The sequence below is a fragment of the Gymnoscopelus microlampas genome, assembly GCF_963454915.1.
Source record: "Gymnoscopelus microlampas genome assembly, chromosome: 9".
Classification (NCBI taxonomy): Eukaryota; Metazoa; Chordata; class Actinopteri; order Myctophiformes; family Myctophidae; genus Gymnoscopelus; species Gymnoscopelus microlampas.
In genome coordinates, this window is record NC_139946.1 from 7,835,403 (window position 1) to 7,856,456 (window position 21,054).

Below are 21,054 nucleotides of genomic sequence, written 5' to 3' on the forward strand. Positions count from 1 at the left end.
TCATATCTTGATTATCTGCCTTGTCAGACTGTGTGAGTTGAATTAAGTCTAGTCTACTGTCACACTGTGCAACGAGTAGGCTATGACTGACATCAGCCAACCTGTATTGGCTTAATGTATTGCCTTGGGAGAGGAGAAAAAAAGAAAAGAAAAAAGAATGGACCTTGGCAGAAGATGACATGCTATATTTTTTAAAGGGGGCATAGGGGCTCATGGGGAGCATTTATCTTGACAGTTGAGTTTAGTATATTGAAAAATAAAATTTTGTATCATTTTGTCATAACATTTCCTTGAATTATCTAAAACTTCAGACAAGTAAAGCATGGCTTGTGAATCCATAGCCATTGGTGTTTAGTTATGCATCTATTGATGGTAGATATGTAGCTGGGAGTTGGGTTATGGTTGGCCGGTTTCAGTCTTGATAAATTCCCAATTCCGGCCTTTCAGAGAAACACAATTTTCAATAGCTTATCGACAAATGCAATAGATTCCTTTTAAGGGACGTAAATTAGATTACATACTTTTTACATACAAAATAAATCCTCCCGCCTCCCCCTCTCACTCTCCCTCCCACCCCCTACCGTAGCCATGGATCAAGACCATGATACTGTAGATGTGTCACTGGAAATCTGCTCGCAAAGCCTGTACTTCTCCATACATGTACAAATGCAACATATAAAGTGCTGACCCTGTAGCCACGGATGTTAACTCGCCATTCGGAACCTGTGAGCACTGTATTAGCCCGTATTTTTCAATAGATATTTGTTTGAATCCCGTCTGTCCCCCGAACACCGTTTTATTTCTTAGTTTACATCGAGTGTAATACCGGCTTTCACCTGATGCGCCCCGTCACGACCACCCATTGAGGAATACAAGGGACTTCTGACACAGACAGGACTGCCCCTATCCCTATCCCTCTACAAGCTACAAGAATTGCACTGCCTACAATGTTGCGACAGCTGCGTGGACGTGACAATAAAATCCTTGAACCAACCAAACCCTGCCCAAATTCTGCCTCAAATAAATAAGTAAAATCTTTATCCCTTCCAGTGATGTCGTTGTCGGTCGATTCAAACCACTTTGGTATAGTTGGGTATAAGGAGAAGCACAGCCTCTATTGGGCCGCTATCAGGGCTTTTAAAATCTTAACATATTGGTAGCTGTCAAGTTACGTTCTAGCATTGACTTACATCGTAACACCAGCCACACTGCAAGAACATTGACTAGAACTCTGTCAGAACCTACAGCGCTGTGGATCGGCTCTTCTTGGCAGCTGTTCTTGACCATGTCACACTGAATGACCCAAGATGACAAACCATTGTTTATCCTATTCACAAAAAATGTTTTTTACCAATTTTCTTCACTTTTTAAAAGGTGTAAATGTTGTCTGCTCTCATATGGCCAGAATAGTCCTGTGTGTGGTCATCTTTAGGAAAGGTTTCTGTCCAAATTACTTGCTGTAAAAAGTTGTTTGCATACTCAAATTGGAGCCGTCACTCTTTATTTTATTTTATTTTGTAACTCAATTTTTTACACCCAGTGCCAATTGTCTATGTAATCCTGGGCACTACCTTCCCTCTGCCAACCTAGGGAGGCCAGGGCCGAGCTCATGCCTCCTTCAATGCATGAGAGCCAACTGACCTTCTTATCACCTGACAGGGGAGAGTTTCCCTGGTTGGACGTAGCGCGTGGAAGGAACACGTTATGCCAACCAGTTCCCTTCCCCTCCATCAGGCGCCCCGGCTGGCCAGGGGGAGGCAGTATAGTGACCAGGATTACTGCATGTTTTTGTGAGGGTATCTACCCTAGGAGACACGGGGAGAACATGCAAACTCCACACAGAGAGGCCCTTTCGCCAACCCCACCTAGGGTATGGGCACTGATGACGCGGAGGAGAGAACACGCCCCCAGCGCCCACAGCGTCCCCTGCAGGAATCAAACCCAGGACCTTCTAGCTGTAAGGCGACAGCAATACCGACTGCCCGGAGCCGTCACTCTTAACGATGTTGGTCCTACATGAGTTGTTGGAATGCTGTGCTTGTTATTAAGCAATGGGTTTGTGATTGTGTTTACTTACTTTTAACAGTGAAAGCTTGACACAACTTAATCTTAAAAAGATAGGTGTCTTTCAAGATAGTTGCAGATACACATGTGTGTCTTGGCAACTGTGTGGCCAAAACAAAGCTTGCGTTTTCAATAAAACATTGTACATTGTATTATACATTTGTTGATACAAACCAATGAAATTTATTAAAAGAGGAATAGAAAACGACTCAAACATGTGGGCACAGGATGGTTGCCACCTCTTTTTCTGGTGGCTACAGTAGACACCTCCCCCATGCACCATAATGAGTGCATTAGATTCTTGACTAAGATGCATGAATATCTTTGACGAGGCACAAGAAAGTGTGAATATTTAGCATAAATGCCACTGCAAAGTTCAACCAAATGATGGCTTTGCCATGGTAACACAACACATCAACATTCCATGTCTCATACTCATACACAGCACTGGTTCATTTCCATGACAACATTACCAAAAAGTATCAAACAAAAAGCGTAGGCGCGAGTTCAAAATTATAATCTGTCTGCCTGCCTGTGTGTCACTGTCTTGTTGATAAAGGAACTAAACCCACGTATGTACACACCCACAACAGCTTTGCAACAAAACCCCAGTTTTAAGTTACATGCTTCCCACCCTCATCTCCAATAGCCCCTTAGGCCACTCACACACGCACACACACACACACACACACACACACACACACACACACACTGAACGCACACACATACAGTACTATGCAGTCCCTGGCTCACAGCACTGTATTAGTTACCTGGCTGGCGTTGATACAGTCAGTGAAGGCACTCCTCTTGGAGAAGAACGTTAGAAGCTGCTGCCAGCGAGATGAGGAGGTGGAGGGGGCCGAGGAGGCGGGGGTGGAGGGGGAGGAGGTGTGAGGAGGCGGCAGCTCCTCGGAGGAACTCCTCTTGGGGCCCAGTTTTAGTCTCAACGCCAGCCCCGATCCCTGACCCCCCGGCGTGCCCCCCATCCTCCCACTGCGGGGGTACTGGTTGTTGTTGCCGAAAATAAAATTCATCTTTGCTCCGTATTCCTGTTTTTTTTATCTTTGAATCATTCTTCCTTTTCTATTGGCTCGTCTCTTTGGCTGTAGGTTCTCTTAAGGTGTCGCTGTGGAAAGGTTTGGTCCAGCACGTGCGTCTCCTGGATTCGTTTTCTCTCTTAAATGTTTCCCCTCTTCCTCTACATCGTTTTTTTGGTCCAGTCGTTAACTGTTGCTGCTGAGGAAATGATTTCATCTTCTGTCATCTTCTCTTCTCACTCTCAACAGAGTGTTCTCTCTCTCTCTCCCATCTCTGGACTCTCCTCTCCTTTTTTTCCTTCCCTTCCCTGCAGTCCACTCTCACAAGTTCCTCTTACTGTACAGGCGGTTCATCCTACGTTGCTCTCTCTCTCTCTCTCTCTCTTTTTCCTTTCTTCTTTTCTTCTCCTCTGGAATAAGAGAGGAGGAGGAGCAGCCAGATGGAGACACGAGGAGCAGGAGATGCAGGAGGAGGCGGCCGTTTTGGAAAAGTGTAAGCAGGTAGCGCAGAGTTCTCCCACAGTTGGGGGAGTATTAATTCATTTGTGCGTCCATCTCTCCATCCATTTATGTGTCCTCTTGTCCGTCCGTCTGTCTGTCTTGTCTCTTCAATCATCCATCTAGCGTATCATCCCATCTTCTCCAGCCAGGAGAGATGTCAAAGATCCACATTTCTGGAGAAACTCAGAGGACTGCGATTGCTGTCCTTCCTCAGCTCTCCTCTTCACCGAAAAGACAGAAACAGAGAGAGAGAGAGAGAGAGAGAGAGAGCGAGAGAGAGAGAGAAGGCTGGGCAGCGGCAGGATATGAAGATTGATTATTTAAAGGAGTTCACTCTTGCTCTCTCCACCCCCCACCCTCTCTCTCTCTCTTTCTCTCTAAGTGGTAAGTACAGGGTCCAAGGGGTGGAGATGACCAGTCAATCTCTTCTGTCTCCTTAACCGCACAACGCTCCCATTAAATATGGGGTTGGCAGGAGAGTGGCAAGCTGCTGGAGGGAAGCAGGTAAGGAGGGGAGGCTGAAAGGATGAAGGAGAGCGAGACTGGCTGGCGGAGAAGACCCGTTCAGCGACTGTTCTCTTCTCCACACTCCCACCTGATGCCTGTCCAAGTCTCTCTCCCTCTCAGGAGAGTCTTCAGTCTCTCCCTCTCTCTCTTCTATAGCCTCTCATCTGTCTGTCTGTGTGTCTGTGTGTGTGTGTGTGTGTGTGTGTGTGTGTGTGTGTCTGTCTGTCTGTGTGTCTGTCTGTCTGTCTCTCTCCCAGCAAATTGTTCAGTGCTCTCCAGTCTTTTATCGGCGCTGAAACCAGACACTTCTCCCTCTGTCTCTCTCCGTCAGATATCATTACCGACACAAGCCACGCCCCCCTACAGCTCAGTCAACCAATTACATAACAGAGAAACATGACCCCCCCAACCCCCCCCCCCCCCCCCCCCCCCCCCCCAAACACACACACACACACACACAGAGTCCAGGAAGTGATGAGGAAGAGACCTGTGCAAAACCACAGAAGAAGAATTGTAGTGGTGAGCAGTGTGTAGTGTGTAGATGGATAATAGAACAGTGCGTGTTTCAGAGAAGCTACAAGTCAGTCCTACACAGTCACATATCCTTGCTGTCCAGCAGAAACCTCTTATCTCCGTCTTTTAACTTTTTGTGGTTTTTTCCCCAAAATAAACCCATTAAATCTGGGAAGTGGGAACGCCTCTACAAATGTTTTCTGGGAACGTGTCTTCAAATGTATATATATATATATATATCAGTGGTGCTCAAACCTTTTCATGTCAGGGACCCCCAAAATGATATGTATTTGGCCGCGGACCCCCATCTAAAAAATATCTAATTTCAGGGATTCCCCCCAGAAGTAAAGATTTGAGGTACAAATTTTCACTTCAGAAAATATAGCGAAAAATATTTGCTAAAATGTTCACGATTAAAAAAAAAATGCAGATCTACAAGCTCAGAGGGCGGCACTCGGTGCCGCCCTATGAGCTTGCATATCTGCTATTTGTGAATAGCCAAAGAAATCTGAAATGACACAGATAGGTTACCGGTCTGAATGGGTTAACGCCCTACTCGATTATCCTACAGCGTCACACAAAAGCATTAAAAGTAGCAGATCTGCAAGCGACGCGGTTCGAGCTTGTAGATCTGCTACTTTTGCAGATCTGAAAAGTAACAGCTTTGGACATATGAGATTTCCACCCGAGAGAGACGATAATATGCCAACAGGCTCTCTTCTCTGCTGTTTGTGTGTGTGTGTGTGTGTGTGTGTGTGTGTGTGTGAAACAATGTGGCAGCTTGATTAGCGGTGTATTTGTGTGTGTGGGTGCGCATGTGTGTGTGAGATCCTCTTCTCCTGAGGCTGTTTTCAGACACTGCGGCACCCAGCTCTCCCACACACACTCTCTCTCTCACTCTCTCACTTGCTCGCTCGCTCTTTATCTCCATCTCTCTTACTCTCTCTCACACACACACACACACACACACACACACACACACACACACACACACACACACACACACAAACCTAGAGACATACCAAAACACATACTGTACAGCAGTGGTTCTCAAACTTTTTCATGTCAAGGACCCCCAAAATGATATGTATTTGGCTGCGGACCCCCCATATCAAAAATATTTTGTGCCGGGGGATTTTTCAAAAATAGCAGATCTACAATCTCATAGCGCAGCACCGAGTGCCGTGCTATGAGCTTGTATATCTGCTGTTTTTTAATAGCCAAAGTATAAAACATGGTTAAAGTGCTTAAAATGATTGTGACGCTATATTAACTAATTTTGCTGGGGACCCCCTGGTATCCTACCCTCCCAAGGACCCCTGTGGGTCCCCAGACCCCACTTTGAGAACCAATGCAGTACAGAACATGACTCCAGAATGGAAAACAACTAGCTGTTGCATGCGCACCGACGGCGATGAAAAAAAGAGGAGACGAGAGTAAAGGAGAGAGAAAAAGAGCTGAAAGCAAAAGCATGGGGAATGGGAGAAGAGAAGCAGATAGGAGAGAACAGAAGATGGGAGGAGGGTGGATGATTGTAGAAGTAGATAACCAAACTATCACACCACCGCTAGCTACAGTAGCCTCCCTTGAGGATGGCAGGTAGGTGGAAAGCTGTATCCTGGTAATGCACGTTGCTCAGCAAACAAACCAACTGGTGCCCAGCTGCAGGTGGTTGAGCATAATTACCTTACAAGCGCTATGTATCCTGTGGTACATCGCTGCCCACTGGGCAACACCTAGCCAGTATCCATGTGGTACCAGGCGGCCATTGCCAAAGCCTCTTAGCCAAAAGTGTCTCTAATGGAACCGGACCCCTGCCATGTCACTTGCTTGTTCACTGCGTTTCTCTGGGAGCCGTCACCATGGCAACCGTTTCAGCGTGTCCTGTAAGGACACAGAAAACGTGCAAAGTGCTTTTCGAAGAGTGTGGTGCACTCTTCATGCAGTTCTGGTGCTCCACCTTACTCCAAAACGAGGTGCCTGGCTTCTTTTTTTGTGAGCTTGTATAAAACCCTTCAGTTGTGGTGTACAAAAAACAAGTAACAAGACAACATTTTGTCAGCGTACACATTTGTCTATACACCCTAGTAATACAGACCTGGCTTGTTAAAATAATATTTAAATGGTGTCAGAAGTATCGCACACATATAGTGCGTACCAAAAAATCCTGAAGGGGGCGTCAACAAGTGTCATTTGGTAGCAGCGGACATCTTGGTGGGGTATAAACGGGTTGACTTAACATTGACCCCCACCAGTATGTCTGCAGCTACTATGCCACGCCCCCCGTGGTGACGACACGTTGGTAAGCACTATAGACATCTAGTGTCTACCAAGCCAACAATATCAAACTACTGTAGTAGCAATCTGACCGGGACAAACAACAACGGTCGAATAGCATCTTTTTCTAAACCTTTTCACCACAGTGATGGTGTGCTTGCGTTGTACGGTACCAGAGGTATTAACCATGGCCATATAAAAGTCAAATTTTTATACTACCACAGGGAAAAGAAAGTGTGTATGCAAGATGTGAAACTAGCCCACATGAACACTAAAGACCTGCGGTCAACCTGTCTAAAGTGAGCTTAGACCATCACAGATACAGTAGCTAACTGCTAAGGTAGTAAACTTAAACAGTTATGATACCCGTTTTGACTTTGTTGATACAGTGTTCCTTTACTCATCCACAGGCTCTGATGTGTAACTAACTGGGAAGCGTACGTTTAGAGGCTGCCTGGCTTGGTTTACAAATGAAAGGGGAGGGGGAGGCCAGGTATGTAATGAACTACCAAAGACGGTATCTCAGATACTTCCGTGAATTAGTCCCATGAGACCTTCAGAACACACGTTGTGTCGTCTCAGCTGCACTTCCCTGTAGACGTATACTCTGTGGATTAATCATACACACTGCACTATCATTAGACTAACACTGCACCTACGTACACCTTGCCCACCACAGCATCTCATCCTATAATTCATACGCTAACCCTTCTCTGATGTTTTTCAGTTTCTGCTGCCGGAGTGCCAAGGACAATTTCCCATTGCATGCGAGTGGATAACAATTATCTTATCTCAACAACAACAGGCTAATAGGGTGGCTGAACCATCTGGCTTAACACACCTTACTTGGCAGTGCGGTATCCAGAATGCATTAGAAGCATTGTGCCAGGGGCTATGGACACTGTACTATAGAACAACTATAACTTCTATTAAAACCTCATTTGACAACTCAAGTATTCAATTATGCAATTCAATTATGCGGTAAAGGTGCTCTATATTTTCTGCTAGAACCACTGTTTGGTCCTTTCAGCTGTTTCTGAAGATGTTTCTATTATCTGATAATAACCCCTGAATTAACAAGCGGCTGTAGCGATGTAATGATAACGTCACAATGTGACACGTTGTGAGCTTGTAGAGAAACTATTTTCACAGTTTTTGCATGACACAGTTGTGCGACAATGTATAAAATATTGCTTAAATGGTTAGTCGATTCTTTGATATAAACACTGTATTATTATATATTTTTTAACACGCTTCTTGATTATTCGATTAATCGAAAAAGTTATTCACAAAAATAATCACTAATAAAATAAAATAATAAGGAAAGTATTGGTGGACATGCTGTCTATTAGGTACATTAATTACTACTTTAGGATAGCTAACACTACTTAATCTTCTACCTTATCATAGCACAGTATATGTAAATATGCAATTCTCCCATTTGAAATGATGAACTTCCACCAGAAAATAATACATGACTCACCCCACCAGTTCTATCTTTCTGTCATTTAGAAATGTAGGCAGTTTAGCACAATCGGTGGTGGCAGTCGCCAATCGATCATGTTGACGGGCACAGGACTCATGGGTTTGGAACTGGAGAGGGGCGCCAATTGTCCTTGTTGGCATTAATGCCACCTGGAATTAGCCCTGACAATGGCCAGACAAATTGTAAAGCCACACAGTCTGTCTGGGTAGTAGGCAGCTACAAGGATGAGATGCTCAGAACACAGACACAACAGCTGATCCAACAACACTGACCAACACCGTGACCAAACCACAACCCCAGCACTATCCCATGCACACGCACGCATACACACACTCACACATACATGTGCGCACGCACATGTACGCACACATACACGCACGCATACACACGCTCACACATGTGCGCACACACGTGCACGCACGCATACACGCGCTCACACATACAGTACATGTGCGCACGCACGCATACACATACACACGCACGCTCTCTCTCTCATGCTGTGGGTGAACATCTCACTTTCACTTTTCCTTCTCTTTCTTTCTGTCTTTGTTCCCTAAGTCGCTCTGTATCTCCCTCAATCTCTAGTCAAATGTCAGCCAAGTGAATGCCAGTATTAATAATTCAGGACCAATTAAATAAAAGCACACATCATGCATGTTTAATGGCTGACTGCTGAGAAATTCAACTCTGCCCTCCTATCCACTACAGGTAGGCTTCAGTAGGCTACTCTCCTGGCAGATATACTATGATATTAATGCTGCATTTTGTAGAGGTCATGACTAATGACATAGACAATTGAAACATGAAGTACTAGCAGATTAGGTTGTATGACAAGTTGTCATTGACAACTAATGGTCCTGTGCCCTATTCAGAAGTTCAGTTTAAGAATCCACAGTAACGGTAAATGTATAATATCTCCGTAAAAATGTAAGAAGCAACAGCCTGTGCTTTATAATAGCTGCCATACAAAGAGATTAATATAGCTCCTAGCAATGCAAGCTGGTTAGTTCTAATCCATTAGTACTTGAGTGGGCTGTGTGGATCTATACTGTGGTGGTCTATTCAAATGATTCTTAACCATTCTGGCTCACCACCAGCCATTCCATTAGGTCCCATTTGATCCCGCTGAGAATGAGCCAGTTTGTGGCTAGAAGCTCAGTGTTTAGTGCTTTTGCAGTCCGTTAAAACTGGTTCCAAGAAGCTATTACATAAATCTAAGCCTGCTCTTAAAACTATATATTGTTGTTGTCGGGCAGAAACCAGCTATCTCCACCTTTTTTAATTATTAACCAGTGCTATTGAACACCCTTTACAGCTGTGTGTGGGGTTTACAAATATTGAACCGATGAAAAGTATTTAAAAAGTGCTTCTGACTGAACCTCCTAACTCCATTGGATTCTCAAACTGTCGGTATAACCACCTAACTCCAACTTTGGAGTTTTTTTTCCAATATTGATTAGAATGACCATTAATCTCCACATTAATGGTCAAAAACCTCTTAACTTCGCTTAAGCTGTATTTGGGTAAAGTGATGATAATATAAGGACACATTCAAGTATCTGACAATGTATAAAGTCACCATACCAACTTTGATGAGGCAGTATTGTGTTTCCTGAAAAGTTAATATTTTGGCCTGACTGTCATTGTCAGGGAGAAACCTCCACATTTCATCTTTTTATGTTTTTTCATGAATAAATGCCCTACTTTATACTTCATGCCGGTGCCACACATAAGTAGCAAAAATAGCAATAGCGTGTCATGATGCAATGCTTAGTAAACTTGTAAATCAGCTATTTTCGCTATTTTTTTTATGTCCTTTTTTTATTAAAGTGGTTAAGTATGTCTGTGGGTTTTATAAATATTGAACCAATGAAAAGTATTAACAAGAGCTTGTGACTAAATTATAACTACCTTGGATCCAATGGAACAGAGGTTCTTTTTTTTCATTTCCTGAAAAGTAAGGGTTTTGGACATACGTACAGTATGTACTGTACAACCTGACAGTGACGATAGACAATACAGTATATACTCAGAGAAGGATTTATAGAAATGTCTTTATGAAACTTCCCATATATCTAGTCTAGTCTAGTGAGGGTATAATGTTGATTCACAACTACGACTTTAGCTAAAGGGATACAAAAGGGGAATTTTCCTTGTTAAATGTCCTTGAGTATACTTTGTGCTCACTCATTAATCAATAGAGGCAAATTCCATCGGCTAAAAAAATTAGTATTTTAACCTTTCAATTTGGAGTCCCTATTTTGGGTGTGTAATTACAGTATAGGGCAAAAAAAAAAATCATTTTAATTTAATTGCAGTTTTAATATTACTTTGCTATGAATACAGACCAAGGTAAGGAAAGTGATATTTTTTAATTATCTTTTTGTTAAAAAGGTTAAAGTACTATATTCTGATAGTAATCATTGCTACAGAGTGTTTGTTTGGTCACAGGGGTCTCTCCAGCTCTTTAGTACACAGAATATAGGACATTTTCAGGCAGGGGACAAAATTTAAGCCAATCAGGAGAGAGCACTGAAAATGCATTTTCTGTTAAATAAAGAGCTGGAGAGACATGGGAGACTCCTCTTACCGAACTAACGCTCTATAGCAATGAGTACTATCAGAATATAGAGCTATTTAACACTTATTTTAACCAAAGTAAATCACTTGCCCTACTTTAAGGTTCTGACTTGCCCACTGGTGTGCCTTGAGCACAAAAAAAAGAGAAACCCACCCATGTAAGTGACTGACAGGAGGATTAACATCCAGGCATAGATCTGTCCTCTACGTTCCTTGTGTCTCTCTCTTCCTCCTGTCTGGATTCCGTGTCTCCATCTTCTCATCTCTTGCCTCTGTCTATCCTTATTTCCTAATTATCCGCATTAGCTTAATGACTAAGGGCCATTTAGGACTCAAGTGGTCTGTGTCTGTGTGTGTGTGTGTGTGTGTGTGTGTGTGTGTGTGTGTGTGTGTGTGTGTGTGTGTGTGTGTGTGTGTGTGTGTGTGTGAGAGAGTGCATGTGAGACCACTCACTTACTAATTCACCGACGTTATTCATTATTTTGGACAACATGGACTGATGAAAACAATAACTAGAAGTGGATGCTCTACACCAGTGGTTCACCAGTATGCTGAGGTACACTGGTGTCCAAAGTGTGCCATGGGATTTTGTGACCACCACACATTATTATTGCGATAGACAACTGTACAAAAACATATGTATTTACTATTTAAATGCAAATAAGTCTTCATTGTCCGTGCATCTCTCTTTCTTCTTAGCTTGGTCTCTCTCTCCGCACGCACGCACGCACGCACGCGAGCACACACACACACACACACACACACACACACACACACACACACACACACACACACACACACACACACACACACACACACACACACACACACACACACACACACACACACACACACACACACACACACACACAAACAGTCTCTCCCTCTTTTATTTTTTTTTGTAGCAATTTTGTTAAATTGGTATTAGGCATTAGTAAATACAAATAAACAGGTCGCATTGCGTATGTAAGAGTGATAGCAGGTGTTATAAAGGCACTTCTGCATGGATATGAGCAGGTGTTCTTTCATATTTTGACTGAGGTAGGTTGGTCATTGGCCACAAACCACTGCTACAAAGTTTACGCTCCCTGATCTTAGGCCTCTGCTACCACCTGCAGTTCACATGGTGCTACTACAACTATCCTGAGATGGATATGGATTTTTTTCCTTTTTTTCTTCAATTTCTCCACTCTCTTACTCTCTGTTCATTTAGATTGTTAATTGCTCTCAGAAAATAAATACATAAATGGCAAGGACATCCAAAGAGTCTGAGAATTGCAGAAGATAGGTACTGCAGGCTGTCAATATCTTCTTCAAGGAACATTATATGTATAGAGCATGTAAGTTGGAAAACAAACACCGCACAATATCCATTCGCAATTTGTAGCACATATGTGTTTTTTGTGTGAACCACAACACATCATATCAGAAGCCAAACACAGTACTATGCATGTTTTATGGCAACTGATCTGACAATTATTCCAAACAATCAATTTGAATTTGAATTACTTAAATGATTTAGAAGCATTAAACTAAAAACTACAACACAGTGAGCTAGAAGACAGCACAGCATACTGTAGCATGATGCAGAGCTGGTTCAAATCGAGGAACATGCCAGAGGAACCGGTGGAACAGATAGTTATTTCACGAGTTTGTTTCTACTGTGGATTAGCTCAGCACATTGCATTGGTTGGGATAGTTTCTTACAAGTGTCTATATGGAGCATTACACGCATGATGCATGCAATCAGCCTACAATGCTAGGAGATGTATCAGGATGAATGCACATAGAGTGATTTACACACCTCAGCTGTGACACATTCCAACTAGCACAGGTCCTTGGCTAATTCACTCACTCACAATGAATTATTATTAGGATAACCAACTAAAAAAAATACAGGGAAGAGAAATCTCCAAGAAAACGGAAGAGAAATTGTTCAAAAATGTGGAGGAGAAGAAAACTGACATTCATTAAAAATATATAGTAATAGCAATCAGGCAGATGCGATGGAGGCACGCATGCGGTCACGGTTGGAGGCGGGGTTACCTGATAGTAGGTGACGGTGTGGCTTTGTGGGTAGAGAGTGGAAAAAGGTGGGACTTCACCGAGCCCATCCCCTTCTGGGTGAGACCACACCTCTTCACCATACAGACCGTCAGGAGATTCTACCTATGGTGTATAGAGAAAGCTCAGCATGGCAGCATGTGGCCCACGAGCATTCAAAATCACTGGATTTGTTTTCGTGAAAAAGAACAGATTTATATTTCAGTGTGGTAACATTTGTTGAAAGGACCAGTCTATGACAAAGTCTTTGAAAGATGCTGGGTTTTACTTGAACCATTGCAGAAATGCATGCACAGTGCACACATTGCAGGCTTTCAAAGACCACACCAAAGTGCCACCATTGTGCATTTCAGTGCCACATTGTGTGTGTGTGTGTGTGTGTGTGTGTGTGTGTGTGTGTGTGTGTGTGTGTGTGTGTGTGTGTGTGTGTGTGTGTGTGTGTGTGTCCAGTGACAAAGGAACAGGTTCACAGGGAGAACAGGATGGCACCTCCATCTGCCATAGAGGAGCTGCCCAGAGACATGCAGTCATGCACACACACACACACACACACACAGTATATGGGAAAGAGATCCCAAAATAACTTGGACACCCAAACACACCGGTGGCACCATGGATGCAGGCACACATACAGTACGCGCACGCGCACGCACGCACGCACGCACGCACGCACGCACGCACGCACGCACGCACGCACACACACACACACACACACACACACACACACACACACACACACACACACACACACACACACACACACACACACACACACACACACACACACACACACACACACACACACACACACACACACACACACACACAGTGGTGGAGTTGATATTTTATGACAGCCTGATTGAAAGCTGTGAGGAGTGACAGACAAGTGAAGCCATGCTAATAGATGTTCTGGTCTACATCGTTGCTGTCGGGCAGAAACCTTTTATCTCCACGTTTCAAGTTTTAATTATTTTTTTTATTAATGTAAAATGTGAAATTAAGGCTTTATTAATCTACTTCATCATACTTTGTCATACAAAAGTAGTGAAAATAGCGGCTAAAATGTTTTGAAAATAATAATCAAAAAGGAAGGGGCCATACGGTTTCCACTCGACAGCAAAGATATGTTACTAGGCCAGCATCGTCCCTGGAAAATACTTAGACCCTAACGTTAACCCATGACTATGAGCTGCTCACATAAGAAAAATGCAAATTAACCACACAAACCCTAGAAGTCCCTATTCTAGAGGCAAACATCCGGCGAAAACAGCCTATCTACAAGCTTGTAGATCGGTTATTTTTAGCGAAGACATTTTGGTTTAGAGGGAAAATAGGAGTTTAAGTGGTTAACATCAGCAGTCAAAATATAGATAGGGTGTGATGGAGATGGTTTGGTGTCCACTAGACACTAGTGCAACTTATTATGGCTTCATCATCCCTCACTAAAGTACAGCTTCCAGCTTAAAAAACAACACAGCTAATGGATGGATGGAAGGATAGACAGATGAGTGGATGGACCAGATAGATGGAGTGAATACATCAGCTTCTATCGTTTTATAGTTTATAGTTACTAAAAAATAATACTAATTAATCAAATAAATGCATCGCTACCTAAATGAAACAGCATCATGCCTTTCAGACAATAAAATATTTTTTTCATGACAGTGTTGGGTCTAGAACTGTTTTACATTTTCCCATGATTATCTTCTTACGTCTTTAAACGTAAGTCAAGCTTCTGCCTACTGTCTGGAACACTTTCTTTTTTACATCAGCGAGCACTTGTGTTTTAAATAGCACAAATATTAAAGATGTGTTCTTGCAAAAGTGTGGAGGAGATTGTAGTAAGTTGCAGACGCTGTCCTACCACAAGGTGGGGCTAGATACCAACCACAGCTATTCACTCACTGTTGTAAATGCTTCTAGGCTCTCCACTAACCCATTCCACTCCACTCTACTCTACTGTGGAACTCTTTAAGTACCTATACATAGAGACCAGATGAGAAACAAATAAAGATGTATAGGATTACACATGTAAGTGAGGGTGTACCTAAAATAGAAAGAAAGAGATAAAGAGTGAAAGAAAAACAGAGACACCAAGTGAAAGAGAAAGACAGAATGCAATACAGGTCTGTAAAGGGGACTATTAGAAAAAAAAGAAAAAAGAAAAATGGGGCAAGCATTCAAGTGGGCAGCATGCAGAGTTCTACAAAAGTACTCCCATACCGAGAAAATCCCTCTGCAGGGTTGGCAGATTAAGGCCAATACATTTTTCCTTCTTTTAAAAACTTCTGGAGCTGCATCAAAACAGCCTCTTGTCATTATAAAGATCTTTGTATGCCAAGTGTCTCCTCTGCCAATTTCTCTGGAGAGTGTGGAGACTAAAAACCTAGTAGCATCATAAACTTGAATCAGCTTTTAGACAATATCACACGACAATAAATCAGATTATTATTTCAGAATGAATGAGCACAACCTGGTCATAGATAGGTGGGTAGACGCTGGCAAGCCTGGTTATTACTTTGTAAACAATGCAGTGGCACCACATGTTAAGAAACTGAATTAAAGCGAAGTGAACAGAGCTGACAAAACAATAAATGAGACATGCAAGCGGTGTTAGTTACCTCAGCAGGTGCAATGTCAATGTGAGCCATGTATCCACATGTGTATCTCTACTTGTGACTAAGTCTGTGTGTGTGTGTGTGTGTGTGTGTGTGTGTGTGTGTGTGTGTGTGTGTGTGTGTGTGTGTGTGTGTGTGTGTGTGTGTGTGTGTGTGTGTGTGTGTCTTAACAGGTCACATTGCATATGCATGAGAAGGAAACAGAGCGCACAGACAGACAGATAACCACAGGTGGTTACCTTAGCAGGTGGGATGTGTGCGTGCGTCACGTATCCGTGGACGTGTTGAATGTGAGACAGCTGCCGCTCTGCCACTTGTACGAGCTCCGCCCCGTGCAGGTCACCCAGGCGACCCAAGGAGCCGTCCCTCCCCAAAAAACGCCCCCTGTCCCTGTCCCTCTCCAGTGATCCACCTCTTTCTTTCCGCCACGTTCCCCCTTCCCTGCCACAAGTCCCCCCGTCTCTGGTGGTGTCTCCTTTTGTCCACGATCCGCCCCTCCCCAGTGGCCCTCCGTCCCTCCCAAGTGTCCCGCCGTCTCTCCCCTGTGTCCCTCCGTCCCTCCCCTCCCTCCCGAGTGTCCCCCCGTCCCTCCCCTCCCTCCCGAGTGTCCCTCCGTCCCTCCCCAGTGTCCCTCCGTCTCTCCCCTCTCTCTCTCTCTTCCATGACCCTCCCTCTCTCCTGTCCCTGCCTAGCGTCCCTCCGTCCCTCTGCTCTCTGGCGCCGCCGACTGGATGCTGTGGGCAGGGCTGGGGTTGGAGTTTTGGGGCACCTGGTGACGCACCGTCTTCTTCTTGGTAGCGATACTTCTGTAGTGTGGGAATGGAGAGGGTGGAAGCAGCACAGAGGGCGGGCGAGAGAGAGAAAGAGAGAGAGAGAGAGCAAGAGAGAGAGCAAGAGAGAGAGAGAGAGAGAGAGAGAGAGAGACAGACAGACAGACAGACAGACAGAGAGAGACAGAGAGAGAAAGAGACAAAGACACAGAGAGAGAGACAGAGAGAGAAAGAGAGACATAATGGAAGGAAGATTACCAAGGGAGGAAGCAAGAGTTGAGGAGGAAGGAGGAAGATGTGAAAAGAGACAAAGTAGAGAGATGTTAGTTTAGAAAAAGTGCAGTAGTGAAGCTTCTAGTTAGCTAGAACAGAGAGTATTAGCCACCCAGCAAGACGCAAACATACACCAAGCGACACACAGAGGAGTTTGTGTGTGCGTGCGTGTGTGTGCGTGTGTGTGTGTGTGTGTGTGTGTGTGTGTGTGTGTGTGTGTGCGACAAGTAAAGTAAATATGGATTATGTTTCAACCAGAGATTGAGTTAGGCCAGTAATTGCTGGTTTTGTTTTATGACAAAAGACGGCAATTTATTATTATCACTGCAAATCAGGCACATTTCAAATCCTCTGCTCCGTAAGTGTACTCTCTCTCTCTCTCTTTTTCACACACACACACACACACACACACACACACACACACACACACACACACACACACACACACACACACACACACACACACACACACACACACACACACACACACACACACACACACACACACACACACACACACACACACACACACGCTCAAACCAGAGGCCAATACACTTAGTACACTTATGCACATAGTAGTTCCGTGTGGAACGTTATGAAAGATTTAAAGGTACCAAGTTGTCCTACCACAAATCAACAATGCACATGCATTTGAAGCTGAAAATCCAACAGAGATTGCTAAAGAAACTACAACAGCTGTCTATTACTAGCTTCACTGTGTGACTGTGAGGTTAAACTACAAAATTAATCACAAAGATGGAAAGATGTATGGAATACACAGTCCAATCCCATCAAGTTAACACTTGAATTGAAAAGCTCTCTGAGGAGACTGTACAAAATCTCCAGAAAAGTTGCCAAAGCTGTCTCTATCCACAGACTCATGGATCACCCACCACTAAATAGCCTATTACGGTATGTGACTATAACCTGTGAGTAGCCTATTTGATTTCTTGCCGGCCATGCAGGTAAGCCAATCAATGTGATTATTGTGAAATGCCTGTTTTTGAGCATGTATATTTTGTTGAGAAATCATTATGTACGCAACCACGCCCACACAATGACGGAAGTGTAATGTAGCTAATTACAAGATGAAGCTGTTAGGCTATATAACATTTTTTACAATACTCTTCAAATAGTTTTCAATCCAAAATATAATGCTGTAACTGTTGTTAGGCTACATTTATGCACCTGCTTGTCGTTAATGCATTAAAAAGGGTTATGGCCATTTCTCTTTCAAGTCAGATGTCCAGTAATGTGTCCGGCAGTTTAAAATCCTAGCGTGAGCTCTGGTTTAAACGTGTTTGTTGCACAGTTTTTCTCTCTCTCCTTCCCTCTTTTTATGCGCATCACAGGGCAGGTCAGGTGTACACTCAGCATGTCAGTAATTGCTTCACGGAGTATATACTGTGAGAACCACACACACACACGCACACTCACACACACACACACACACACACACACACACACACACACACACCCGCACCCGCACCCGCACCCGCACCCGCACACACCGAGAGAGAGTGCTATAAAGATAAGGAGGGGGGGGGGTGTATAGAGATAAGGAGTGATTCTTGTCTCAGCAGAACAAGGACCAATCTTCCCTTTGGGAGTTTGTCTCTCTCTCATCACAATGACACCAATCTGCCAGTCTCAGGATGAAAGTCTGGTCTCAGCTGAAACAGTCGTATTCATACAGACAGCTACTGCTGTAAACTGACACACTACTTGAGTGTTAAGCACTAGAAAAGGACCCCCGATGCAATCTATAACACGCACACCACGCATTTGCGCGCGCACACACACGTGAGTAAACATTTTGATGGCACCCGACACTCTTATTGGTTTTATTAATGTAACGCCCAAAACATACCCATGACTAATTCAGTGCCCTTACTGCCGGGCGCAGAGCGCCCACATTCCCTCTCTAAATAGAGGCACCCCCATGGTGCAAGTTAAGACCATGTGCCATGGCGCTAAGTTCCACTGTGTACCACACCTGTAATTTCCCTCCACAACCTCATTGTCCTTACTCAGGTCTGCTATTGCATCCCTTTCTGCTTTGGACAAACTGTTGTACTCTTTGTATTAGGTTTTCTATTTTTAATAGACCTTTCTCATCATTTTCCTCCAAGTAAAACATTTAGGTTTGCAGGTGGACTAAAAGTTGAACTTTTCTTAGGGTGGAATATAGGTAGAGCATGTGGGAGTTAGGGGTGGTGAGGGTGGTTGGTGTAGACCAGGGATATTCAACTAGATTAGGCAGGGGGCCACAATTACAGAATGACTTGAAGTCGGGGGCCACAAGACGGTGACAACAAAACCGTTTGTTGTGTGCTACTTAATGGACACATTATGGTAACTTATTAGGGCCTGCTTCAAACTGATTTTGCATTTTGATGTCTGATAGAAAAGGTTCAGTGTCAGTCCTTGGTGCACGTGCTTAGATTTTGATATTAAGAAAATAGGAAGTAGATATGTCAGTGTGCTCTGTACATGGAAGTGTCTTTGTGTGAAGAGTATTAGAGGCAGGCTGGCAAGGTGATGTGTTTACATGTCCGTATGAATGAAAGTTTTTTTTCATTTCGTTTTTAGCACCCAGGTGATATTAAGAGCAAAGCTCTTATGGTGTGTTTGAAGTGGATGAAGATGGAGAGGCTGGAATATGGACAAAATCCACACAAACCTAACACATACAAGCTAATGGATGCATAAGGAGAATCATTTCTTTGGTGTAATTGACAACCTCCACTCAAAACTCAGAAATAGTTACAAATGGATGGTCCGTGATGGATGAACTGCACTAAAACCCCTGTTGTGCTCTTTTATGTTGATGTGCCAGCTACATGGTGAAAATAATTATGATTGCTGAACTACTTGAAATCTACATTATTCTGAAAGCAGTGAGAAGTAGAGAAGTAGTATAGAAGTAGACAACATTTCTGGCTGTTTTGTTTCTTTAAATATTTCTTCTAAATTTTTATCCCACGATTTTTGTAACCCATTTTTTCACCCAGTGCCAATTGTCTAAGTAAAATTAAATGCAAAGAATTTGAACTAGATGGTTGGTTGTACAGGATGACCATTTTGAATATTTTTCATAACCGCTTGTTAATGGTTAATCAACCATTAACAGATGAGAATAAAATGTAGAAACTATTTAGAATGGATGAACGTTAGTGACTCACTCAGGGTCCCAAACACATACAGTACCAGTACTGCATTTGCAGTCAAGACACTGGTTCATGAACTCAAATGCGGGTAAATGTAATCTTTGGTGCGTAAGTCAACCAAAAGAAATGTGTTAAAGTAGCTCACCTCATACGTACTTAAGAAAGGTATCTGGTCTTAAAATATGTATAAGTATCAAAAGTAAAAAATAAAGACCTTTTAACAATATAAAGAAGGGGGCATGATGTGGCGCAGTCGGTAGCAATATGTACCAGGGGCCACAAAAAAGCTCAGCTGGGGCCGGATTTGGCCCACGGGCCGCCAGTTGAATATCACTGGTGTAGACTCTACACCAACCACCCTCACCACCCCTAACTCCCACCGGGGTGTCAAACTCTGATATTGTCTCCGCAATAACTACAAATTTGTAAAACAGACAGACAGAGAGAATACAACGTGAATTTAGGTCATAGTGGATTACACTTTCTACCATGCTCTTCTTGTTTGGAAAAAAACGTAATCGCAACTCTTTCACTCCATTTCGTATTTATTCAGTGCAACGATAGTTCATGTAGACACGGAAGGCAGAATGTTTATGTACTTCATTCACACTCCCCGGACCCCCCCCATTCGCTATCAGTTAGACAGTCGTACTCCTTCAAGTCAGTATGTTCAACCTCTTGTCATTCTCATTCGCTTCAAGCTAATTACTGACGCCCTCATACCCACAGTGCAACTCGGGCGGTTCATTTAAAGGGCAAGACCACTTTGGTAGAGGTTTGGGTTGTGTAGTTACCTTGCCATGATGTAACTCCAAAGGTGGGCAAGAAATAAAAAATAATTGCTCCATTGATTAGAAATTGATAATTCAAAATATGCTCCTCATTGACTTACATTGTACGGTAAAACAGCTCTCAAAGTCACTCTTTTCGCACATAAACGAACGCAAAGTTGATTCAGACAATATAGAGCATGACCAAACCCAGTACAGTTTTTTTTTTAAATAAAAATGTCAACTTCCTGTTGATTTTGCCATTTTTAATAAGTAGAAAACCTGGACTGGATCCGTGGATCCGGATCTTCAAATAGTAAAATCAACAGGAAGTTGACATTGTTATTAAAAAAACAAACAGTACTGGGTTTGGTGATGCTCTATATTGCCTGAATCAGCTATGTTTGGGTTCATTTATGTGCTA

General features: G+C 43.3%; 1 protein-coding gene across 2 annotated transcripts in view; it reads right to left on the bottom strand.

Moving 5' to 3' along the window:
• Positions 1–21,054, bottom strand: part of LOC311051717 (disks large homolog 4-like) — a 127,959-nt gene that overhangs the window by 68,780 nt on the left and 38,125 nt on the right. The window contains exon 5 of one of the 2 annotated variants that reach the window (XM_084066324.1): positions 13,012–13,134. The exons of the other annotated variant lie outside the window; for it this stretch is intronic. Coding sequence (XP_083922450.1) covers positions 13,012–13,134 — 123 coding nt within the window. The remainder of the gene's footprint in view (positions 1–13,011; positions 13,135–21,054) is intronic. 2 annotated transcript variants of the gene reach the window in all.